The following is a 26,332-nucleotide window of genomic DNA, read 5'->3' on the forward strand; positions in this document are numbered from 1 at the left end:
GCTGCCCCTTGTCTCTCTGCATGGAACATCATCTACTAATAGTTGTAAACAAAGGCTAAAGACCAGAGCTTAACTCAGTGAATCCCATGAAGCAGACAGTGATGTGTTCGGAACCGTCTGGGGATGTTAACGATACCACTGTCTGGGCTTCACCCCTGAGCAAGGTAGCGGCAAATCTAAGAGCTCCGCACAGGTGCTGCTGAGGCACCTGGGTGAAGACAGGCGCCGGGAGAAGCCGCACTGCTGAGTCTCCACAGGCCTGGATGTGGAGCAGGTACATCTGATAGCTCATTTGGGTGTCTGGAGCACTGGAGGCTGTTCTGGTGGGGAGGAGTGAAGGAAGGAAGCAGGAGGGTGGGGGAAGTTAGAGCTCCCTATTTGTGTTAGCATGGACGCCAACGGTACACTCCTGCCCACCGGACAGGCTCTGTAGGGAGAGTATCTTCTTTTGTATCCTTCAGGCCCACTATCTGGAGCAGACCCTGCTGTGTGTAGGGCTGCAGAGATCGGATCTGTGCTGAGTGAGTGTCTCAAGTGGAAGCTCCAGATTAAACCTTGGTGAAGGTTGCAGAGCTGGTGCGTGGCAGCACCCAGCAGTGCCTGGGCTACGAATTGGCCTGCACTGTCCAGTTGCATCCCTGGGGCTAAGGTGTTGACAAAACCACTTGGTTCATTCTCTTTTCCATTCCTGGAATGTGTCCTGCTTGCCCCTAGGTCTTTGCAAATACAGCTCTCTCAGCTAGCTCCTCCCCTGCCTTTGTTCTTTACTGGGTCACTCCGGTCCTTAGCCCTCTCCCCAGAATTTAGGGAACGTGCCACATAAGCTTCGGAACCACTTAGCTCTTCCGGCCTGATTCCTCCCAGGAGTATGTCCTCCTCTGTGCTCCCTTAGCTCCCAGCTTCTCTTTCTCAGTCATCCTGGTCCCCATTGTCCGGCCCAGGATAGTTGCAGGTGTGACTTAATGAAGAGGGGATAACAAGGAGCCGCTGCGTGCTATGAGACTCACCTGGTTTCTTACAGACTGCTCTAGGCTGGTCCAGCCCCTGGTAGAAGGGGCAGGCTTGCTAACGGATCTGGGAAACCCCAGCTTTACTCTGAGGGGTGCCACACTGTGGTCCTTCCAAGGATGGTAGATGGGAGGGGAAGAACATACCTGCAGGGAGATGTTGGCCTGTGGCCGGACCTTGGCAGAGGCCAGTTCCACATAGGAGTCCTTGCCTACGAAGTTCACAGTGATGAGCTTCTCGCACCTGGGCCCAGCGAAGCCTGGGGGACAGCGGCAAGTGGGTTCCTGCTGCACCACGATGCACTGCGCCCCGTTCTGACACTCATACTGGTCGCAGGGACTGGTCTGGAGCAGAACCATGGGTGGGGGATGCTCACAGAAGAGCCCACTGGAGAGGGGGCAGGGGAGAGAGGAGACAACGTAGTTAAGGGGAGGGCTGAAGTGGGAAGCTCCATTCTTGCCTCTAGCTGAAGTGGGTCCTCTACGGTTCAGTTTCTCTCTTTTTTTTTCAGAAGCTGAGTCAGTGTAGGCAAAATAGCCCAGCCCAATGGGTAAAAGTGCTTGCTGCCAAGCCTGATGACGTGAGTTCAATTCCTGGGACCCAGGGTAGAAGAGAGAACTGATTGACTTTCACAGATTGCCCTTTGATAGCTATAAGTGTATGCGTGTGAATGTGCGTGCATACACACACAATAAATAAATGAAAAACTTAAAAAAAAAACTGACTCAGATTAGGATGAAGATTTCAGAACCATCAGAATGGACTGAGGTGAGTGTGTAGAGGGCACAGATTGTGTGAATTAACAGAGAGCCAGCAGGGAAATTCTGCGTCACAAAAGAAGGCGTTCTGACACTGTGACAATAGAGATGGGCCTTGAGAGCGCTGTGCTAAGTGAAAGGAGCCAGCCATAAAGGCCAGCACCACCTGACTGTTCAAACAGTTGGGCTCATAGCAACGGAACTTGGAGTGAGGTTGTTAGTGTTACAGAGGGAGAATTGGGAGTTGTTGATGGGGCTGGAGATATAAGTGGTTGTGAACTGTCTGACATGGGTGCTGGGAACCCAACTTGGGTCCTTTGTAAGAGCAGTGAGCACTGTTACCTGTCAACTGTGACTATCCTTAACACCACTGAACTGTCTCCCGAGGTTCAGATGAGGGCTGGGGAGAATGCACAGCCTCTTCTTGGCTCACTGTCTATGTCAGAGTTCACCTGCATATTTTGTATTCATGCTATTTCAGTCTCTGTTATGATCTGCTGGCCTGTCACCTGGGTACCCTGTCCCTTTAAGAGACAAGCCCCGCCCACTCCCAACACCCCTCCCCTTCCGCTGAGGTAAGTGGATCTCCTGCCTCCTCTCCCCCTCTCTTCCTCTTTTCTCACCTCTCCCCCTCTCTCTCTCTCCCTCCCATCCTCCCCTTTTTTCTTCCATAACCCACTAAATAAATTTTATACCCAAACTATCTCTCTGAATAGCATATCTGTCTGTCTCTCACCCACTGTGGTCTTCCACCTGCTGACCCACCAGGCCTCTGGGGACTCACAAAGGCCTTGAGGCTTTGGGTGACCCACCGCAGTCCCTCGTGGAACTGGTTGCCCCTCATGGGACCAACCTTCCCCCTCCACTATCTTTAAAAGAGTAACAGTCTCTGCTCCCTAGTTTCCTGCAACCTCATGATTAACCCTTCCAGTCCAGGTTGAGGGGGACCTGGAGCCCAGGCTGCTTTTACTACATACTCCACAGACATCTAACCACCTGACCAATGCCTCTTACTTGACATTTCTTTTAGCACCAATTCCAGAGATGGGCCCCCAAAACTCTACTGAATTACCACATTTTTTCATTGTCTTTTATCATTTGGTGCTAGGGACTGGACCTGGCCTCACATGCACGATGAACATTGAGCTACACCCTCAGCCCTCACGTCTTTTTCTGCCATTAAGATGCTACAAATGTTTTTTTTGTTTCCAGCCACCCCACAAGCTGGGCTCCAAGATGGTTGGCATCTTCGGTTAGGTAGCATCACGCATGTGTGACAATGTGAGCGTGGACTCAAATCTAACTTCTACATGGAGTTGCCCTGGTTCGCTGCAGGGAGCCCTGTATCCCTGCCGCCTTCTGCCAGGCTACCTTCCTTCTGAGGTGCTCCTGTGTCATACCTGAAGCCTTGGGGGCAGACGCATGAGTAGCCATTGACCGCGTCCACACACTGGGCTCCGTGGCGGCACTTGTGAGCTGTGCAGTCGTCATTGTCTGTCTCGCACAGCTTCCCACTGTAACCAGGGACACATTCACACCTGGAACACACGCAGAGAGACGCTTGCTCAGGGTCTGCCAACTTGCCGGCAGGTGCTCTGGCGCCTCCTGTTGCCAAACCTCTCTCCCTGTGCTCTAGTTCCTGAAGGGTTCACCAGGCCCGCCTCTGCTACTGGGCTCCACTCATGGTGCATGGCCTTTGCTCGCAGAGTCAAGGTCTATCTGTTGTGTGGAGGGGACACGTTTTGTTTTCAGAACTGGGCTGGGAACACGGGAGGCATCACAACAGATCTGGGCCATATGTGGTTCCTTCTCCCTTCCCGTCAGACACCTGGCTGCGCACCTTCAAGGGGCATCTCATCAGATCCCCAGGGGCCTGCAGGGGAGGCCCTATCCAAAGCGGCGTTCAGAAAACACTCAAGCCACCTCCCCAACGCCACATCGAGTGACAGCTACATTTACTGTGACAGATGTTATATAGGTGTCCTGGCCACTCACGGTGGCCTCTCTATCTTGCATGTTCTTTCAAGGCCACTGCTCCTTGATAAGCCCTACTACTCTGGAGTACAGTGAACGCTGACTGTCCCAGTGTTGTGACGGCACCATACAGAGATGATGACCGAGGATGAAGGCCATGATGGCGTCTGTATACCTTTGCCTTTGTTTCACGGCTTGTTCAGACAGGCAAACTTAGAAAGGATTCAAAGCTCTTATTTCCCAGAGGACAGGATAGAAGAAGCTGCCCTTGAGCAGGCCCCAGTTCAACTGGTCCAGCCTTCTCCAGAGAGCAGAGGGTCCATAGCCCTACCATAATTCTCTAGCACCCAAACTAAGCCTGTAGGTAGCCAGACCATGTGTCTGTGGCTCATTTGTCTGAGGTCACACAAAACCGAAATCCCTGCCTAGAAACAGACCTGAGAGTACCTAGGCCTGAGGCAGCCCTACAAATATGACACAGTGTCCACTTGTCTCTCTCCCTCCTGAAAGGCCTGTGTATCAGCTCAATTCTTTTGGGCAGAGTAAAAAAATCAAAATGCCATCTCTCCAAGGCAAAGGGAGAGGCGGCACAGGCAGGGAGTGTAGGGTAAGGAAGAGCTTTGAATTCTTAGCTTGCACCCTCAGGACCTGAAGAGAGAGGGAGAGGGAGAGGGAGGGGGAGGGGGAGGGGGAGGGGGAGGGGGAGAGACAGAGACAGACAGACTCCTCCCTGCCTCTCTGTACTCCTTCCCCTTAGGAACAGAGTGGGACAGAATCCCAGCATCACACCAGAGCTAGGTAAGTGGTTGACTAGAAAAGATTCTGAAGGCACATGGTGGCCCTGTAGAAACAGTTCCAGAATCTGGGTGGACCTGTGTGTGTTCAGATCTGGTGAATTTTACTAGTATTCAATTGGTTCACCTTTAATGGACTTGGCTGGCAAATCCAAGATGTGCAACCTATTGCTACATCAGAGTATATTTAAGGATGTGGTCTGCCAAAGTGTCTTCCTTCCTTCTTTCTTTCTTTCTTTCTTTCTTTCTTTCTTTCTTTCTTTCTTTCTTTCTTCCTTCCTTCCTTCCTTCCTTCCTTCCTTCCTTCCTTCCTTTTCTTCCTTCCTCTTTCTCCTCTCTCTCTCTCTCTCTCTCTCTCTCTCTCTCTCTCTCTCTCTCTCTCTCTCTCTTCTTCCTTCCTCCCTCCCTCCCTCCCTCCCTCAGGCTTTAAAAAAATTTTTTTTAAAGATAAGGTCTTGTGACAAAGCCAGATTAGCCTCAAACTCCCTAGGCTGACCTCAAACTCTTGAGACTTCTATGCGGGTCTCTAAATCCTGGCGTTAAAGTATCTGCCATCAGGGCTAGAGAGATGGTTCACCAGTTAAGAACCCTTGCTGCTCTCACAGAGGTCCCAAGTTCAGTTCCCAGCACCCACATCAGGCAGCTCACAAACACCTGTAACTATAGTTCCAGTAGGATCCAACATGCTCTTCTGGCCTCCGCAGGAATTTGTACACACATGCATATACACATATGCAAAAATTTAAAAAAAAAACAAAGGTCGGGGGGCAGACTTAGAGGGATGGTTCATTGGTTAAGAGCACTTGTTGCTTTTGCAGAGCATCCAGGTTCTGTTCTTGGCACCCACATGGAAGTTCTCAAGTCTACACCTCTGCTTTCAGGGTATCTGATTCTTCCTTCTGGCCTTCTTAGGCCCCAGGCATTGATTGCTATTTTATCTGTACACATGAAGTAAAAAATAAATCTTTAAAAAATTTCAAAGAAGCATCTGCCACCAAAACTGGCTCAGCCAGTTTTCTAAAGAAACAAACTAGAAATGCATTGAAATTCTGCTTCTATATTTTAGCTGCTGGTAAATCTGGGCCTGGAGGAGGGCTGGAAGAGGGTGGGAAGGACAAGATGATCAAGGCACAAGAATGTACATGTGCATGAGGATGTCAAAATGAAGCCCATTATTTTGTAAACTAGCTAAAAAAGATTAAAACCCAAACCAAACCCCAGCCTTGGCAGGCATTTGAGTTTCGTTACTTGGATCCACAAGAGCCCAGGAGAGCAGCTGAAACAAACAGGCCTTCTCCAAGGCTCAAAAACAGCTCCTCAACATTTAATAGGATAAAAAAAAATCAACCTTTAAAACATGAAGTTCAAGGCAACCGATGAGTAAGGAAGCTACTTCCACTTCTAAAGTCAGTGGTGGAGGCCTGGAGGCGAGAGTGTCTACAAACTCTTGTTGGCATAGCCTTCTTAGACGTTAATGAGCAAAGGATTTTGCCATTAAAAAAAAAAGCTCTGGGCAGTGGTGGTGCACAACTTTAAGCCCAGCACTTGGGAGGCAGAGGCGAGAGGATCTATGAGTTTGAGGCCAGCCTGGTCTACTGAGTGAGTTCTAGAATAGCCAGGGCTCACAGAGAAACTCCATCTTCAAACACACACACACACACACACACACACACACACACACACACACACACACACAGAGTGCAGCTACAGGGAGCGTGCGTAGGCACTACATTTCGAACACATTTCCACGAGGTATGGGTTTGAGCACCTCACTTGCTCGTCACAGCAGGGACTACATAATACTTCTCAGACTGCAGAAGCTGCAGGTGGTGCCACTTCAACTCCTTTTGTTTTCAAACATTTTGCTGTATCTTCCATGTTGATAACGCGATCTAGTGACTGTGGGGCCAAGGACACCTGGAGTATCTGGGTCTAGCTGAGAAGTCAGACGGACCTGGGTTGACGTGCAGCCCCTCTTCTCTCTTAGCTTCTAGGCAGCTGGGTCTGTGTCACTGGGTTTGGGCTGTGAGGGTCCCAGTTTTTCACTACTGAAAGCATGGGGTGTTCATGAGACCAGGTACAGCATGCACTTTTCAGTGTACATGAGTCAATGGGATCTTTGCTATTTTCAGGGTCTCTGGGCAGATCTGCCTGACATTGAGATCTCATTAAAGTATCCCTAAAGATAAGCGAAAGCTGTCCCAAGCACGTCACTCTCTCTCAGTAATGTCCTGCTAGGCTGCTGTGGGATATCAAATGTTTGATGATGGGAGGGGAGGGGACACAATAATAAAATGCCTCATTGGAAGAATGGATTATTGTTTAAGTGCATTTGAATATAAAAACTACCATTACCGTGTTGGTTTATATAGACTTTCTGAGATACTGTCTCCTAGGAGACATGACATGATATAGAAATAAGAGGACTCAAGGAAAGCTTGGCTCGTGTCTCTTTTCCTGTACTGTCCCAGACTCAAGGGCCCTTGGTTATAGCAGAGGGTGAGGTTTTCAGAACAAACATCAGAGGCTCATGAAAACTCTATGGCAGCTCTAACTCTCTGTGTCCACACCCACCCCTGACCAGTTTCCATGGCCTGGTGTGTTCTTTCAAAGTCCATGCCCTCTAAGTCTGCTGTCTTTCCACTAGACCTTGGATGATACTCTTCTTCTCATTCGGTGTGACTGAGGGCTAGTCACTACTCATTCCCCTCCCTGGCACCCCCACAGCCCTTTGTCTGACAGTCTTGGCATCTCTGCTTTGGGACCAAGCGTGGATTCGGCATGTTTCCTATCTCCAGGTTGCACTTCACAGAGTTCTGTCCACTTACAGAACACAGCCTGGTATTTAGGAAACAGAGGCTCCTACTTGATGTTGGCTCCTGGGGTTGAGAGGAGTCTGGGGGTTGCCCTCAGGTGACCTGCCGCTCCTGAAGCTTCTTCCTAGCATATGTCAGAGGGGCATGAGCAGCTGGGTGGACTAGCTCAGGGTGGTACACACAGCAGCCGTGCCTTCCTTTATCTTGGCAAAGCCAGAGGCCTCACACCTCTTCCAATTGCCCTAGAGATGAACAACAGGCCCAGGGTTTTGCAACAGGAAAGGATAATAGAGATCTGGGGAGGTGGCTCAGGGGTAAAAGGCTTGCTGTGCAAGCCTGAGAACCCAGGTTCAGACCCCCCAGACCCCACACTAAAGCCAGTCACGGCACTGCAAATTTCAGGCTTGGAAAGTGATTGATCCTCCTTTGATATTCCACGGCAACCTGTGGCACAAACACATGCCACGGTGGTGAGAGCACCCGCTCACATGTACAACACACACACACAAATACACACACACGCACATACACACTCACACACACATAGAGAAAGGAAAACAAGACACCATATGGGAAGATACACTCAGGTTCAAGCACTGGGTGGCCTTCTCTGTCTGCCTCTTCCTAACTCTACAAATTCCTCACGGGGACCCCTCGTTGGCTCTGCCGCTGGAGATGGAGAATATTCCGCCAACAGCAGTAACTGTTGGACCTAGTTGGAACTCCTGGTTCCACCACCTCCCTCCCCCAGGTGCAGTCTAGCAAACTTTCTGTGGCCACGGGGAAGCAGGATCATGAAGGCGGCCTGCTACAAGGGTTACACATTGGGCAGGTGAGCAGACACCTTTCAGATGGTGCATTAACCTTTGATGATTCCTTCTGTGGATGGTCCCTCCTATTCAGCTCTGGGAAGGAAAGAGATGCTAAGAGAGGAGAAGGAAAAGGGAAGGGGAGAGGAAGAGGGAACGTGTCCATCTCTTTATCTGCTTCTATCATTAGAAGAATACAGAAAGGAAAAAACTATAAAAGATAAAGTCAACTTGTGGAAATATGACCAGGTCTGGGTCAGATAGAGATGCAGTGGGGAGGAAGATGGGGTGACAGGCTGTGCAGGGGGAGACAGACACTGCCTGACTCAGAACTTCAAACCCCGGCATTGGAGCCAGACTCCTCAGGGCTCCGTGCCAGGACATGAGGCCAGCCTTACCTGAATCCTTTGTCCAGGGAGATGCACTTGGCCTCGTGTTGACAGAGGTTCAGCTCAGGCACACAGTAGTCGATCACCTCATCACACAGCTCCCCTGGAGATCACGGGGAAGAGAAATTAGGCTTCTGGGAGGATAGTGGGGGTCACCAAGGCCACAAGGTCCCCACTTGTCCCACTTGAGGCCATAAGCCACGGATACCAGGAGCCCTACATTCTTCTCTTGGTAATATCATCTCGACTGGACTCCTGATCCAGTTTCCCTGACTCAGAAAGAAAGAAAAAGGAAAAGAAAAAAAGACACCATATGGGAAGACACACTCAGGTACCTGAGTGACAGAGAGGAGGTCCCTGGAGTCTCTCCTGGACACTCAGCACCGTCTGGCTGATTTCCTTGACATTTCTGGAGCCGCTGCAGCTGAAGCCACAGGTCAGACCCTGACCTAGGCCTATGCTTATTTATATTGATATTTTTCCTATTTGCCATCTATTTATTGATGTGAGGCACGGTACCAGGTGCTGGGAACACAGCACTGACAAGTTTTATCCTCTACGACTGTTTAGTGAGAATAGTCTGCAAACAGGCGGGCAGTTACCACCCACAGGTGTGAATGCCACCACGACACTGAACTGTGGACACAAAGACAGGGACCCACAGCCTTGCTCAGGGGGCCAGGGGAAGCTTCCTGGAAAAAATGGACCAGGGATGCGACAGCTGCCACAGTCAAGAAAGCCAGCTGAATGTTTCACAGAAGGAAATGAAGGAGATTGTAGTTCTGATCTCTGGATATACTACCTTTGAAGTTCACAGCGCTGCAAAATGCCAAATGTGTCCTAAGTACCCAGGGATGGTGAGTGTGGATAAATCTGATAAGCCTGCATCACCTGAAAAATCTGTGTCTGTGTTAGGAATGTAGTTATAGGGAAAGGAGGAAGGACTGTATCACAGAGTGGTGCTTTAAAGCCAGGATTTTATTTTTCAATAAAAGTTTTATTTGTTTTTATTTCTATGTATTTTTATTTTTATTCACGAGTTTTGCCTGCAGAGGCCAGTAGAGGGCATCAGATCCCATAGGACTGATATTAGAGACAGTTCTGAGCTCCCATGTGGGTGCTGGGGTTTGAACCCAAGTCCTCTGAAAGATCAGCCAAAAGCCTAGGAGGAGATGATCTAAGACAGAAACATTTCTAACCTTGGAAGCTCTTTTCAGAAGGCCAGGGGGTTGGTGTCAGGAGCAAATAGGAAGCTAACAGGGACAGGAAGTATGAAGGTGGCTGGTTGGTGATGGCATGAGATACCACCTCAGAGACTAGCCCATGCTGCGGTGGGGACAGGCTGAGCCCTATCCTGCCCTGAGTTAGACCTGAACTGTACCACTCATATCTGCCCAGGAAGAGGCTCTGTGTTCTTGGGAGGCCTTCTCCTCGTCCTAGTGCCCTGAAGAGACTCGGGGTCATAGACACATGTCTGGGTAGGATGTGGACGCTTCTTATGACAGAGAAGCCACAACGCTCCTGTGGTGGTCTGAAAGAAAATAGCTCTCAAAGGGAGTGGCACTACTCGGAGGTGTGGCCTTGTTGGAAGAAGTGTTGCTGTGAGGGTGGGCTCTGAGGTCTTTTTTTCCTCAAGCTCCCCTCAGCGTGACAGTCAGTTCACTTTCTGTTGCCTCCTGACCAAGATGCAGCCAGTATCATGTCTGTCGACACTCCAGCAAGCTAACGGCCATGATGATAATTGACTGGACCTCTGAACTGTAAGGCCCCACCTCAGTTAAATGTTTCCTTTATCATAATGTCTCTTCACAACAGTAGCAAACCCTAAGACAGCTCCCCCTCAGGTGTAAGCTGCAACATACCTGTAGTAGCCTGGTCACTTGCAGATCAGACAGGGCTGCCCTAGGCAGAGGGCTGACCTCAGCTCCCTGCTTCCATGCCTATCTGCTTGCTGGGATTTTTTTTTTCCAGAGACAGGGTTTCTCTGGGTAGCTTTGGAGCCTGTCCTGGAACTTGCTTTGTAGATCAGGCTGGCCTCGAACTCAGAGATCTGCCTGCCTCAGCCTCCCAAGTGCTGGGATTAAAGGCATGTGCCACCACCGCCTGGCATGCTGGGATTTTTTTAAAGTCCATCTCTGCTACAGAGCCAATTTAAGCCTCTCTGCTTACCCCTTAGCTGCTGGCATCATGATTCTCTTTTGGCACTGAGCATAGCAAAGATTTGATGTTGTACAGGGCTCTCTATTATCTTAGGTAGGCAGAAGCCCTGAGCCAAGCCATAGACTTAATGTCAGCGTTCTGCATATAGTGCACACAGTAAGTGCCCCCAGTAATGGTTGCCTGTTGCCAATACCAATTCTTGGTTATTACCACGCTCTCAGCAGAGGGTGAGAGGAAGGGCATATGGGCGTTCCCCTGCACATGCTCCCAGCACAAGGCCTTGTCTGCACCAGGAAGCTTGGAGCGAGTAGAGCTGATGGTCTTTCACTGGCCTTGGTATAGGTTCAAAGTTATTCTTGGGAATCCCTGGCTCTTGAGCTGAGGGCTTGACAGTTAAGTCTCAGGAGGGGCAAAGGGAGTTTTTGTACTCCTACCTCTGCAGGCATGACAACCTGGACATCCCCACTCCCGGCCTGCTCTGCTTCACAGAACAGCTGGGCTCCATGGACGAGTACAAGGGAGCCCCCAATAGTACTATCACATTTTCCCCTTGTCTTAGGTTTGCATTTCCAAATGGCATTACTTAGAACACAACATGTCTAGGTCTGTAATGGGGCTGCGGGGTGGCGCAAGAAGTCTTGGAGATCAAGTACATTGGGAAGAGACACACACAGCACCCCTTAAAGCTGGAACGTTCACAACGCCACCATGTCTCTTAGAGTCACAGCTCCAAGGAGACGGCTATTCTTACATGCAGTGTTTTTCAGATTTTATAATTATTACTGTTTTCTAAAACCACGGAGTTAAATTCTATGGGTTCATTTTTCAAAGAATTCATGGGCGCATAGTCTGGGATATGCCGCTTCAGGTTGACTTCACCACAAAGCAGTCTGCTTGCATCAGTTGGTGACATTTTGCTTCCCAAGCAAAAGGAGTATTTAAATATCCTCATGAGGGCTTGTGGATGCAGGAAACAGAGGTGTTGGGTTTTGGTGGTGGGTGGGTGGGAGGGAAGACATTCCAGAGGAACCCTTCCCATGGGAGCCTTCTGTGTATCCTCCAGCCGGGTAAATTCTCCGCTGTGGTCTCACAACCCTCCTGCCCCCCACTTTTCCTCCCACGCAAGCTCATGTTTCTCGGCCTGACCTTAAGCCTCTTCTGAGAAGGAACTGGGTTTTGATCAGTTTTGCATTCCCAGCTCCAAGAAGAGCGTGTGGGGGACAGATTTCCAGAACTAAACAAAGCCCCAACTGTGACCACACCTCTCTGCCCAGCCTCAAACATGCGGGGTTCCCAAAGGGGTGGCCATAAGCGCCGCACAGGCAGGTGGGAGAGCCTCAGTAAGTTCCAAAGTGGGAGGAGTGGGAGCGGGACAAACAACAGAGAGGGTACTGAGTGGGGGTGTCTGTCTCCCTCCTACTTCCAGGATATCATTAAGAAAACTGTGTTCTCTTAGTGACATCCTCAGCCCCGCCCCACCCCACCCCACAAACACACCGGCATGAGCGCGTCCCCCTCGACCGTTACCTGTGTAATTAGGTGGGCACACGCATGCGTAGTTGTTGATGCCGTCCACACAGGTGGCATTGTTTTCACAGTCGTTGTCCTCACAGTCATCCGGGTTGATCTCACACCGTTGTCCCTCAAAGCCCAGCGGGCAGGAGCAGCTTTAGGGATGTGTGTGTAGAACGGAGGGGTTTCCAGGGTCAGAGGACAGGGCAGGTTTGAGAGGAAGGCAGGAATGGCAGGGGATAGAAAACACAATCATCAGGTCTCTCTGCTGGCTGGACGTCTAAGACAGCACAGTGGATGCTGAGGTCTTGGAGACCCGACTAGGAAGACACTTAGGAACCTGCAAGGTCATTTTGTCTAGCTACTCATTTCCAGGCAGTGTTCTGGTCCCCTACCTTGCTTTATACAGCAAAGTCCCTCCACCTCTCCACAGCTGGAAGTGGTTTCCTGGAAATGGCTTAAGTCCCTACAGCTGTATTTGAATCCTCCTTTCCTTTGGCTTCTCTGTGGGGTAGACAGAGAGGGGAGGAAAAGCACTCCCCATAATGTTTCCTTCTAAGGCAAACCTTCCATATCGAGGGGTAGACTGGGCATCTTGGTCAAGGTCACGGCTCTGCAGCTAGGCCTGCAGGGAATGCATTCTGGCCTGGCACTTTCCAGATGTCTGACCTTGTGCACTGATAAGATCTAATGATGTTATATGTGCAACGGAACAAGTGGAAGGACAGACAACCTCAGAGAAGGCACTCGGTATACTTAGCTCTAGACAAAATCCACCAGAACCATCTCCCCTGCTGCTACGTCTGCCCTGTCCCACCACCCCAGCCTCTGAGGAGCTGGAGTGGGAGGACTCCTCTCTTGCCAAGACCAAGGACCCTTTGTGTGCGCATCTCAAAGGACCCCAATCAGCAGGTGCGCTTCTTTCATCCGCCTCTGCTGCAGAACATCTGTTTGAGATTTCCTCCCCGCCCCATCCCTGCCAAGCCCTGCTCATAGGAGTGGGCATACGAGGTTAAATGAGAACACATCAAGCCTGGGCAGCAGTGCAGAAGCCACAGGTTAGGAAGTGTGGAGGGGTGGGAGGGAGCTAGTGTCTGATGAAGGGCTTCTGTGAAGTTCTCTCTTTGCAGGGTCCAAGTTCGGGTCAAGGAGCTGTGGTCATCCCCGGAAGTGGCTCAGGCTTTAGACCTGAAGTCCAGGCCTCTATTCCGAGACTGCTCTGATTTTAGATATAGATTTAAAAAGTAAACTAAACTAAGAGAAAACAAATTTCATGGCCCCAGAATCCTACTTTATCCATTTCCTTACAACCTGAAAATTGTATCACATTTTCTACAAAAGTCCAAGGACGTTTGAGGGTTGAGCTAATGAATAACAGTGCAAAATGATTCTTATTCCCCCTTCCTGTTGTAGACCCAGGGTATCATGAAAAGGGCCAGTTCTTTACAGTCACACAGGGGTAGGTGCTCCACGATCCTAAACAAGTAGTAACTGTTAGTTGTCCTCCATCACCCAAAACAATTCCCTGGGACTTTTCAGGGCCTGGCAGGGACAAAAGATGTGATGGTTAGTCAACAGAGCAGATGTTGCTAATGGTTGAAGAGAGGGTGCGGGCACGTCAAAGTCTCTCCTGTCTTTATCAGGTACCTTTTTTTTTTTCGAGACAGGGTTTCCCTGTAGTTTTTAGAGCCTGTCCTGGAACTAGCTCTTGTAGACCAGGCTGGCCTCGAACTCAGAGATCCGCCTGCCTCTGCCTCCTGAGCGCTGGGATTAAAGGCGTGCGCCACCACCGCCCGGCCTTTATCTGGTACCTTGAAGGGGTTCTTCAAGCTGAAGCTTTTTACACGGTGGATTGTGACCCCCATATGGGATCCTATAACTGAACGTAGGGATTGTGAAAATTCTGGCAACAGCGAAAGGTTTCTGAATAAACACAGTCCAAAATTGAATTAAAAATCAAATGCATAATGAATCCCAGGTGTCTGTGGCCGTGCTGGCTGGTGCCGCATCACGTGACCTCTCTGCAGCTTTGCTTCCTGAGCATCCGCGTGCACTCTGCCCCATGCATGCTGTCACACCACAGTGGTGCAAACACCTCTGCTCAGACTGGAGACGCCTGTGTGCTATGAACCGCAGTGTTTTAACTGCACACGTGCAGTCCGAGTGCAGAAAATGTGACTGTTAATACAATTTTAAAACTGAAATAGTAAGGATTTTGAAAATATTTCCCTATCACCACCCCTCATCAATTATTGTGTCTCTGGATTGGATTAGATTAGAATGTCAAAGCCCATGGCTCAGGGGGTCACAGGCTTAAGGTGGGGAACCTTCTCACTAAGTGGACACGTCTTCAAATGCCTCCAGATACGGATGTCTAGACCCCCAGATTAGAATGACTAGCAAACTTGGGTGGTCAAAGTGCAGAGGATAAGGGGTAGTTGAGTATTATAAGGGGTAGTCCCAAGTGGGACATTTACATCGACTGTCCCTGAGGCTCATCAGGGAACATCAAGGAAGGGGCGGTGGAAAGAATATACGAGCTGGAGGAAGGCTGCGAAACTGTCCTTCCGGGATGACAGGGCTGTTGCGCTCACGAACTTACAGCGGTTCTGCAGTTACCCACAGACAATCTGCACAAGAGCAGGCCGGTCATCGTCCCAGCACGGGTGGGAGAGGATACAGTCCTACCTGAGGAGCTGTGGACAACTGTTGGCTGCGGGGAGGAGGGTCATTTTTTTTCGGGGGTATAGCTGTTGGTAGGATGCCCAGGCCTTGGGGGATGGCCCCACACCCATGCACAGGCAGGGGGTACTAATTGGGCCAAACAGGACTTGAAGGTAGGAAGGCAGAGGTATTAGTAGAGATCTGGGCAGAGCGGGGGGGGGGGGTTATTTGGGTTGGCTGTGATCAAGAGACGTTGTACACATGTACGGAACTGTCAAGGAAAGAATACTCTAAAAATGCCACTGGAGTTGCTGCCGATCATCATAAAAAGTTGTTAAATGATTTTGGCTTGGGTTGAGTATAGAATTTCCAACAATTTCTGAAATAGCCCTAACTATACTTCTGCAATTTTGTACTATGTCTTTATGCAAAGTGTCATTCTAAGAATTGGTGATTTTAAAATAAAAGTATCTATCTATTCTAAAAGAACACTGAAGGTGCTCTATGTCCTACAATCTCAAATGTTTAGCCAACATTTATTTAATCTTATTAGTATACAAATTTGCCCTTGCCTTTAATAAATAGTAAATATATTTTAATAATAGATAATAGTTGGCCAGGGCAACTCCAGGAGCAGTTAGCGAGCTAACAGGGAGACTTTGTTCAGATTTTGGGGTCTCATTTTCCTTTTTGTTCTTCTGTATGGTTAACCCTGTGGTCTTTTATCTGTCTCTCTATCTGTCTGTCTGACTGTCTATCTATCTATCTATCTATCTATCTATCTATCTATCTATCTATCTATCTATCTATCCATCTACTGGCTTGTTTGTTTTATGATTTTTTTGCAGAAGTGCTCTGTAGCTGAGCTATACCATCAGCCGGCCCTGGCCTCTGCTCATTTGGCGAGCAGGCAATGCAGCAAGGCACAGTAGCACCTGAGTGGAGAGGGCAGGCGATGCTTCTGGAATTCTGACACTCTGTAGGTGTTTAGAGGACTGTGGTCCTCTAAAAGTGGTAGGCTGAAGTACCAACCCTCTGGACCTCAGATGTGACCTTTGTTGGAAATGGGGCTGATGCAGCTATGATGGTGAGTTAAAAGTCAAAGGAGTCCCTAATCCTTGAAAGAGAACAGCTATGGGGAGACAGGCACAACCCTGGTGCCCTGTGACAGTGGAGAATGAAGCTGGAATGGTGAAGCTATAGGCCAAGGACTGCCCAAGATTTTCTGGTAAAGCAGAATCTAGGATGCCCGCTCCCACTGGTTTTAGGAAGAGCTGCGTCTGTACACACTCAAGTCCTCCAACTGTAGAGCCTGTTCCCATTGCTTTAAGCCTCCCAGGGCAGCTGGGAAATCCTAGGCACTGACTCCAGGATTCAAGAGGTGCTATGGAGCTATTCTTAGTAAACCCCTCCCTACTGTGTCTCGGCCTGTCTGCCTGTCACAGTGCAACAATGCAGCAGAAGGTGGATCCTCCTGGGAGCACACACAAACATGCCATCCCCTACACCTGCCTCTGCCCAAACCTTTGGCCCCAGTCCCCAAGTCCCGTAGATCTGGACATTACAGTCTTTCATAGTTAAGTTTCCAGTTTACATGAAAATTGTCCAAGACTGAGGGCGAAGCGGGACCTTGATGAACAATCACACTCAGGGAACCTGCCCCCAACACAGGACCCTGTCCCAGGCCCGAGTCGGGCAGAACCCACTTTCAGCCCTGGACGTACACTTCCTGACTGGGGCCACCATGGTCATCTCCTCTTTTCTTGGTGAACAGGAAGTGGGCGGTTTGGCTGACTCCAGGCAGGAACAGGAAGAGCGCCCACTTTTCAGGAGTCATGGTTAGGTGGGGCTTGCTTGGCAGGCGAATGCACTGGCCAGCTGGGTTCTCTGGAGATTTCCTCCCCAGACCACACAGCAGCCTCGGCTGGAGGGCTTTTGATAGTTAATTATGCGCAATTTGAGGTCTGATGTTGCCCAGAGCCTGTCTGGCACCAGGGTCTCATCTTTATTGTGAAGGGGCTGCTCCCCAACCCGCTGTGCTGGGGGAGCCCCTTCCCAGGGACCTGCTTCTGCTGGGGAAACTGCAGCACCTGGGAGCTGGTGGGGACAGGTGGGCCAGAGGCACCGTCCCATTCCTAGGAGTTACCGTCTAGCCAGAAAGGACTAGAAGCCTGATTAGAAGACCAGGACATGTGACCATTAGCCTTTGTGCCTCAGTTTCCTTCCTGCTCAATGCAGACAGAATTCCCCTCCCCCAACAGAGGTGTGAGAAGGTTTAGGAGAGATGGTGGAAGTGCAGTTGTCACCTGGCACACAGAAGGTGACAGCGGTAGTCCCTGTTATTTGTGACGCAGAGAGAGGAGGGACTACGGGGTGAGTAGGTTTCTTGGCCAGGGTCCCATCCTATGACGTTAGCAGCATCCGAAGCCTCCCTTGGAGACCTCCAGACTCAGACAGTGGAGGCTGGCACTTAGATTCGAATCCTGCACCCGTACTCTGCATCTCTGGGGACAGTTTATCCTTTGATGCCCCCGTTTCCTCCTGTGTTTCCTCCCCCACTGACATCATTCCCGTACAGGAGTCTAAGCCGGAAGCTCTCTGAGAAGACAGAAGGTCAGGGCTGAGTATTACCTGAACCCATCTTTGTGGTTCTCACTCAGGTGGCAGGTACCTCCGTGCTGACAGGGGTTCTGGATGCAAGTGTTGATAGGCACGGTGCAGTCCTTGCCCTGAGGAACAGATGTGGGGAAAAGTGTCTGTTGAGTGTGGCCTCTGATGGCTGCTACGACCCAGGAGACCCTAGGGACTTCCCAGCAGTCTCTGGGATGAAACTAAGATGGAAGTGAGGAGGTCAATACAAGACAAAGGGAGTCATTGCCTCTGGTGGCTGTTCCTGAGAAGGGGAGGGATGTTGAGAGTACAGAGTTCAGGCTCCAGCAGGACCAATGCCCAGAGCTCACAGGCTTCTCTGTCTTAAACTGTGGGGCATAAGTATGGATTGGGGATAAAGGTGAGCTTGGTTTTCAGCTCCTCCTCTTTCTGACTCATGGTGGGCCCAAGCCCTTTAACCTGTGACGGGGTTACTATGAGAATGACACGGGAGCTTTCACGGAGGGAAGCACTGTGCATTATATAACATCCTTGGCACACAGTAGGCGTTCTGTAAAAGCTAACAGGTGGTATTGCTATTTGTTTCACTGAGCAGGGGACCTAAGGTATAACCTGTCTGTAAAGTGACATCCTGCCCCAGTTCCTCCTTGATTGGTTGGTCTGCAGTAGAGCTTAGGTACTTGCATTTGCTCCCAAGTCTAAGGCCAGGCCAGGCCAGGCTGGGAATTGCAATGCCTTGGCGTGAGGTAGAGTTACTCTGGACCAGGTTCCTCCTCAGGGTAGGTATGACTTGAGAAGGAGCCAGTGTCTGGCAGGTGGGGATAATCATGCCAGGTCAAAGCAAAAACGAGGACAAAGGCTCTGAGCAGGTGATTCCAAGGCACAGACCTAACAGCCCAGGGGTCCTCTTGGCCCCATGGTTCCCCCTTCTCTCTTGGGACTAGGATCCTATACTTCAGACATGAATCTTGTACTTTCTTGAGATCTCCAAGTTGCCCTTTGCAGGACCTCGTAGCACCAGGCCTGGGGAGGTGTCTACTGCATATTTCTGAGCCGTGGGTTCAGGGACTTGGGTGCACGCCAGGCCAGGGTGATCATGGGAGCTCTCCCACTGCCACCACCACCTGCTCACCATCTGCCTGAGAAGAGCCTGTCCCGTCTTCTGTTGCTGCCAGTGCCTGTGATGGCATGGGACTGGGGCTTCCTGGCTGTGTGGTTACTGCCAAGTGAGCTGAGGCATTGGGCCAGGATAGCCTCCACTGGGGGCCCAGATGCATCCTCCCACTCTCCTGCATGCTGGAGCCCTGGGCCCCTCTCCAGTAGCTGGAAGGCATTGTCCTTGTCTGTCTGGTTCTTTATGTGAGTCCATGCCCCACACAGAGGTTTCTCAGAGGGGGAGTGAGAGGAAAAGTGCTCTTTATGGAGCTATCTGGCTTTACCCCTAAGCCGCAGTGACTCAGGGCCCCCATCTGAAAGTCAGCGTCTGGAATAGAAAGTGCGATAGGAAGTCTCACTCACGTTATTGAGCACACTTTCCATTCCTGGCCTCATGCTAAGTGTTTTATAGCCACGATCACATATAATGTCCCCAAGAAGCCTATGAGATCAGTACAATTGTCATTACATTCCCTTTTACAGGTAGGGAAGGCAGACTTGGAAGAGAAGGCAATAGGTCTGAGACTACGCAGCAGTTAGCGAAACAGGCGGCCAACAGATGAACTCAGACAGCCGAGTCCAAATTCAGCACCAGGCCCCTCTATGCCGGACCATTTATTCTCTTCCTCTGAAAACCTGGGCTCTGGAGTGCTGCTGTGGATTGGAGCCAAGTCTAGGCAGGCTGCTAGATGGCCGAAGGAAATGATTAATTCTCTTTGATCTTGTTTTTATGTTCCATGAAATGGGAGTGAGGTGGACGGAGTACGCCTGATCTAGAAACTCAAAGTACATGAAAACATCAAACATCTGAGGGCTGACAGGTCATCAGAGGTGGGAAATTCTACCTTTGACCTCAGGAGATGGGTCATGGTCAAAAAGCAGGTATAGTAAAAAATATCTACAAATACAGGTTATGTGTATATATGAAACAGGCTAATTTCACTCTTAGTCTTGGTTCTATCTTCCAGATATCTTAGTGTGTGTGTGTGTTTGCACATGCACATGAGTGCCCATGCACACGCGTGTGTGCAAGTGTGCACACAGTATGGGCTACAGTGCATGTGAGGCCAGTAGATAACTTTGTGGAGCTAGTAGCTGGCTCTTTCCTTCCACTTTACACGGGTTCTGGAAATCCAACTCAAGTCACTAGGCTTGTGTGGAAAGTACCTCTCCCTGCTGAGCTAACGCTATGGCCTGTCTCTTACTGGGACCTGAGTCTTGACAGCTTGTCTAGGCTGGCTGGTTGGCAACCCCCTGACTATGCCTGTCTCTGACCTCTAGTTCTGAGACGACTCTTACAGCATGATAATGTCCAGCTTTTTACATGCGCTCTGGGACTCATACACGGATCCACAGTACCAATCCGTATGCATATTTAAGTATTATAAAACCCAGAAACACCTGAAATCTGAGATGCTTCTGGTCTCAAGCATTTCACAGTAGGTAGTGGCTCTCAACCTGTGGGAATATCACATATTTCCCGCCCATCGGGAATATCAGATATTTGCATTACGATACGTAACAGCAACATTACAGTTATGATGTGACAACAAAAATAATTTTATGGTTGGGGTTCATAAAGGGTCACGGCCTTAGGCAGGGTGAGGATCCCTGATTTAAGGGATGCTCAGTTTCTACCTGGACTGCGGGGAGTGCACTGCCGTTGCAGAATCACAATACCTGCAAGGGACCTCCTGGGTGACGGTGACGTAGCCCCGTAAACAACATCAGTGATGATGATGCCTCGGCTCAGAGGCAGGGATGAGTATGCTCAAAAGTTCAGGGATGCTTGCACGGGTGGTAGTGGTATTGGAGACAGAAGTATGAAGGGCAGGATAAGAGAACCTCCAAAAGTGTACAACGGGCACCCCCTCCCAGCCCTGTCTGTAATCTGACCTGATACTCTAGTGATCTCGCAAGAACCACTTGGCCCAGGCAGACCTCTCCCGCTGAACGGTGGTGAGGTATACTAATACCACTTGCAGAATCCCCTCTAAAGCGTGGTGAGGTGTGCAGGATCTCTTTGAGACCTTAGGCAGAGCACAGAAATCTAGGAAGCATTTCCTGGTGCTTGAAAACACAGTAATTGGGGCTAGAGATGGAGATTTCTGTCACTTAGGTGTCCTTGAAAATAATCACCATTTCGAACATCTGCCTAATTAGCCCAATTCAATTCTCTTCCAATGCAGCTTGCTCAGATCTATGGGAATCGGGATGCTCTTCAATTGTCTTCCTTCTGTCCTCTGGCCTGCCTCGTCTCCCCTCTCTGACAGGATCTAGGCTACTGGCTTTCTTTAAGAATCTAGGAACAGCTCCCTCATTTTAATCTATGGTGAGAGGGGGCTGGGGAACTGCTCAGAGACCTTGCTACTCAAAGTGTGGTCCTTGGACTGGGCAGCCCCAGGGAGCTTGTTAAATATACACCATATCAGGCCTGACCCCAGCTCTGGTTAATCAGAATGTAGATTTTAATAAGATTCTTGGGCACACAAAGGCTTGGGAAGTACCGCTCTGAGGCACCAAACCTATGTGCATGAAGCTAAGTGGTTGGGAAAAAGAAAATCAGTATTTTATTTCCCCAGATCCTGGAATAGTGGCAAGACTGTTAGGTTGTTTGGAATGTCTCGAACCTGGCACCAAGGTGGGTGAAGCGCACACGGGATGTGTTTTTAACCTCGTTACAGCTTTGCTGGAGACGGTGACCATTCCCATTCTCAGGTGGGAGGGCGAGGTAAGAGGAGAGCCAGTTACTAGGGAAGACTAGCAGCAGGGCTTTGTAGGGAAGCCTGGGTGAGTTCTTTGTATTTACAAATCTTGGCTCATCTCTCAAATGAGGATAAGAACTGATATCTCTAAGACGATAAAGCGTGCTTTGTGAGATAATGTGCTCCAACCGTGTCATTAAGGCCTGGCCTTACAGGAGACTAACGGCAATGGCTATGCATCCTTAGAAAGCTCTAGTTTCCCAAGGCAATGCAGCAATGCGTGTGAAAAGTCCTTAACACTTTGTTGTGGACTGAAGCGCAATGGAAGCAGCAGAGGCCATAGGCTACTGATGGCCGATCTCCCACGGCAGTACGAGGGTGGCCGGTACGCAAAAGGAAAGGTGGCAATGTGATAACTTGCCAAGTACTTCCCACACCCCAGGTCCTTCCCTAGGTGTACTCTACATATGACTGTACATCTGTTCCTCACAACCCGTGGGATGCGTTTCAGTGTCCAGAGACGGCTGATGTGAAGTCACTGGTCACTGACAGACAGCCAGTACACGGCAAAGCTACACTCCTCACACGCTTCTCTGTGATTCCGGAGCCTGAGACCCCTTCCCCTACACTGAACACACATGCAGAGGTCTCAGCGGATCCATGCCTGAGTGATGCCATTCTCAATCTCCGTTTTGGGGACTCTGTGTTAAATTTAAGGATTCAGGAGCAGCTTTAAAACAAACCCTTGGGTTTTCTTGTTCCAGGCCCATAGGTGGCACTCTGACACTGTCTGCTAGCAGCCAGGGTGGCGCTGAGAAAGCCACCAGTTGCCCAGAAACTGCCTTTCGAGCCCGTTACTGTATATGCACAGTTCCTCGAGGACTGTGGACACTGTGTTCCTGTCACTCAGCCTGTGCAGAGGATGCACAAGACGGGCTGCGGGCTGCCCTGGGCTCGTGGTTTGCCCAGTCCATTCAGATGGTACCTGAAAGTTGGGATCTGGAGTGTCCCCTGGAAGAGCCCTGAGCCACAGCTTTCCCGATTCCAGTGAGGCACTGAAAGGGGCGTGGCTACTCAGGAACCTCTTCAGGTGAAAGGACTTTGGCTTTGGGACCATAGAGCCTTGAATTTTAATCCTACTAAAGCCTACTGAAGCCTGGTTTTTATATCTGTATAATAGGCTTTCTGCATAGGTTTGCTGGGAGAAAGGGTGAGCCTTTCTGGGTTGTTGTTCTGGGTTGTGCTGGGTAAGACGAATGGGGGACAAGATTGTCTTGGAAGCAGCCTGGATTTCTGGTAGGATGGAAGGGAGATCAGCGAGTCTCAATTCTTTTGTTAGACTTGTCAGCTATGAAGGTGGGCTTGCTTGAAAGCCCCCAAGCCATTGAGTCCTCGAGCCCCTCATCCCCTTAGTCCCTGGAATGGCAGTCGGGATGCTGGATTTAGCGGATGCCTTCACTAAAGGATCCTTTACCTCTCTGGGTTGCAGTCTCCCTGTGACTCACGAAGAAAATTCAGAGGTAGCATTTCCTTCTCATCTCAAAGCATCCTTGTAAATATCCTACGGGTCCATCAGAGAGGGGCCTTAGCTTTAGCCCATATGCAGGAGAACAGTGACATTGTTGGCTAATGCCACTTAGGGGGTGGGGCACATGTGTCATAGAGTTACCCAGGCTACTCTGAGTAGCATCAGCTGCATGGGGTCTCCCCCTGAAGCCGGGACAAAGGAAGAGCCTGGGCACGGGTGGCGTGGGCAGGGCCTCCTGCCTTACCTTGTAGCTATAGGGGCAGGTGCAGCGGTATTGCTCCACAGGATCCTGAGTGCAAGTGCCGTTGTTCTTGCATGGGCTGGAGAGGCAGGCGTTGCACTTGGCCACGATGTTAATGTCCACTGGCCCTGGGTAGCAAAACCAGAGTATGGATGGCAGCTCTCTGAGAAGGCTAACTCACCCCCGCTTCCCCTCTGCTCGGGCTCCCTCCCATCTCTAGGCCCAGAGGGCAGCTGGCTCTCTTGAGGCTGTACATCCAATCTGGCGAGCGTCCCATTAATTCAGCCACTGTCCAGTGAGTAAGAATCACAGTGGGACATCATACAGAAGCACTTCTGCAGTCAAATCAATTACTGTAATTAGCCTGATCCGATTTGGGTGCTAATCTGCAAATAGTGCACCATAATTAGAACCCTCCTGCGCATCTTCTATTCCAGGAAGTTCTGGGCACAGGCTCTGTTTTGACCTTCTCCTTCTTTTTTTTTCCCCCCCGGCCAAGCCCTTTCTCATAGAATAGCCAAGGAGGGATGCCAAGGCCAAAGGCACACACAGAGAGTCCTTCCTGCAAGACCTTAGGGATAATGATGCTACACAGAATGATGCGGACAGGGACACTGCTTTTTTCACCCATGGAAGCTGCAACCATCTCCTCTGTGTGGTGTGTGTGTGTGTGTGTGTGTGTGTGTGTGTGTGTGTGTGTTTAAGGACATCATGGTACCCACTTAGACATGGGTTGACATTCACTCTGGTGAGTGATCATTTGTAAGCAGATGAACATAAGGGTCCCGGGAGCTCTGAGACCGATAGGTATAACTTGGCTTAGATGAGAATGAGCAGAGCCATCTGCCCATGCTTGCCTCTGACTAAGGGGGCTCCCAGCCCATGGAGATTTCTCTGGACACACAAGGACAAGTCAGAACCAGCCTACACACCAAGCCCAGGCTGCAACTCACACCAGTTTAATCAAAACTGAGATTGTGGGACTGAGAACCAATGTTATTCTGCAAGTGGGGATCCAACCTGACTTTACATATGCCAGGCAGTGCCATCCAGATCCAACCCCTACCCTTGGTTTTTAAAGTTCTTCGGGGGACTCCTGTCCAGATTAAGTGCCATTGTTCCAGGGCTATCTGAGTCCTTCTAGTATCAGATCAAATGTCTCAGAAGCAGGAAGCAGAAAGTTAAAATTGCCTTTAAATCAATGGAATGTTTTTCTGGTTTCAGCTGTTACATACATGGGGCACAGCAAAGTTTGGAAGGGAAAATAAAAACTGAACATTAACATGCCAGAAGATGAGTGAAGAGAAACCAACAGACAAATGCTCAATGCAAATGGAAAATAAATTCCGAAACTAAACTCAGGATGCCTCAAAATTAAAGGCAGATAAAATAAAGGAGAGGCCTAATATATATAACGTTAAGACAAAAGAACCTGGTTCTCTAGATACAGAGAGGGTGCTAATGTGAGCCCAACTTGATCATCACTTTTTCAGGAAAGCAATTCTGCAAACTGTTTGAGGATCACATATTTGAGTCTTTGAAACTTATCTAAGGATATAATATGAAACAGAGAATTAATATACCTATGTTACCTAGGCTATGTGCCTGAGATAGGCTGTGGTTTTACAAGTCACATGTGCTTAGATGTTGAAAACACAGCAGATCCTGTGAGGCCAGTGATGTGGTGGGCCGGTAGCCCCTACCTTTGCACTGGAACCGGTGGGTGGGAGTGGTGAGCAGGAGTCTGTCCGCCATGGACTCGGGGCTACTGCATCTGGCAATGCCAGGCTCCTTGTATCCAGCCTTTACCCACTCTGACAACCAACGCAGACTGCAGTCACAGTGGAGGGGGTTGGTTCCCAGGGCCCTAGAAGGCAGAAGAGGAAGTTAGGCCCTGCCTGGCCTGGCCCCCAGGCTCCCCGTCTGTGGTTCCCTCAAAACTCAAGGCTTTGAAACTAAATTAGAGGAGTCTGGTGTGCAGACTAGAAGACATGACCACCAAGCAAAATCAAAGTTTCTGGAGTCTATTTCCAATTCAGTAGATGCTCCATCCCCGCCTAAAAGACACCCCTCTTTGGAAGCTTCGTTCTCATTTCTCTGGAAAATTCTGTCCTTTGCTCTACTCCAATCGTGGCTCTCATTCTGGACCTTGGCCCCTTTCTCAAGTAGCTCTTAAGCACAGGGTCTGTTAGAAGACATGCCCTTCAAAGAAGGTTCTGAGACCCAGCTTTACGAAGCAGCTTCAATCTAGTGAGATTGAAGATACGGAAGAGAGAGCCACAGTGGAACCCAAACGTCTCCAAAGAGATTGGGAAGAAAACACCATGACTCAATTAAAAAAAAAATCCTATTCTTCAGCATTTCTATTTTTGATTTTTAGAATGCATACATGTCACTACTGTAGCCTGTGCACACGACATGAACATAATTAAAATATTTACATAGGAGGAATACAATCTTATACGCCGACCAACAGAGATGGTACCCAGAAGAAAATGCTACCTGAGTGTGCTGGCTAGGGGAGGGCTGACCTGGGGGTCAAGGAAACTGAACTCTACCCGGAAGTCTCACTGGCTTGATGGGTAACTTTCAGGTAGTCAGCTGTTATTCATCGTCTCGATTTCCTTGAGGAGAATAAATAAGGATAGGATACAGAAGCTTGAGAATACGCCCGTTGGAGTCAAGGCAAACCTGGAGCTGGACTGCAGTTCTGCTACTAGCTGGCTAGGTAGCCTCAGAATGAATTTTTAAAATTTCCCCAAGTCTCAAGTTCATCACATAAAAGGGAATAAAGCAAAAAAAAAATAAAGTAATAAAAGGGGGGGGGATAAAGTGACTTAGTGCTCTAGGAAATACATTGTGCTAATCTACATGGGAAGTAGAAAAAGACAAGATGAGTAAATTGGGAGCATGGGGATCATGGGAGAGGACAGAAAGGGAGGGGGAGGAAGGGAGGGGAGCTGAGAAAAATATACAGCTCAATAAAAACAATAAAAAATTTAAAACTTAAAAAAAAACAGAAATATATTCGGCTGGGTGGTGGTGGCGCATGCCTTTAATCCCCAGCAGATCTCTGTGAGTTGTAGGCCAGCCTGGTCTACAGAGAAACTTCCAGGACAGGCTCCAAAGCTACAGAGAAACCCTGTCTTGAACCTGCCTGCCCCCCAAAGAAATACATAGGATAATTTATTGAATGTATTTAGGGTATG

The 26,332-nt window shown here is 49.6% G+C and overlaps 1 protein-coding gene across 1 annotated transcript in view; it reads right to left on the reverse strand.

The window, feature by feature from the left end:
* Positions 1 to 26,332, reverse strand: part of Slit3 (slit guidance ligand 3) — a 593,310-nt gene that overhangs the window by 17,107 nt on the left and 549,871 nt on the right. The window contains exons 25-31 of the mRNA XM_038326237.1: positions 24,827 to 24,990; positions 23,127 to 23,251; positions 17,516 to 17,613; positions 12,236 to 12,375; positions 8,558 to 8,651; positions 3,167 to 3,304; positions 1,155 to 1,395 (exon numbers count right to left, since the gene is read on the reverse strand). Coding sequence (XP_038182165.1) covers positions 1,155 to 1,395; positions 3,167 to 3,304; positions 8,558 to 8,651; positions 12,236 to 12,375; positions 17,516 to 17,613; positions 23,127 to 23,251; positions 24,827 to 24,990 — 1,000 coding nt within the window. The remainder of the gene's footprint in view (positions 1 to 1,154; positions 1,396 to 3,166; positions 3,305 to 8,557; positions 8,652 to 12,235; positions 12,376 to 17,515; positions 17,614 to 23,126; positions 23,252 to 24,826; positions 24,991 to 26,332) is intronic.

Source organism: Arvicola amphibius, chromosome 4, assembly GCF_903992535.2.
Source record: "Arvicola amphibius chromosome 4, mArvAmp1.2, whole genome shotgun sequence".
NCBI classification, from domain to species: Eukaryota; Metazoa; Chordata; class Mammalia; order Rodentia; family Cricetidae; genus Arvicola; species Arvicola amphibius.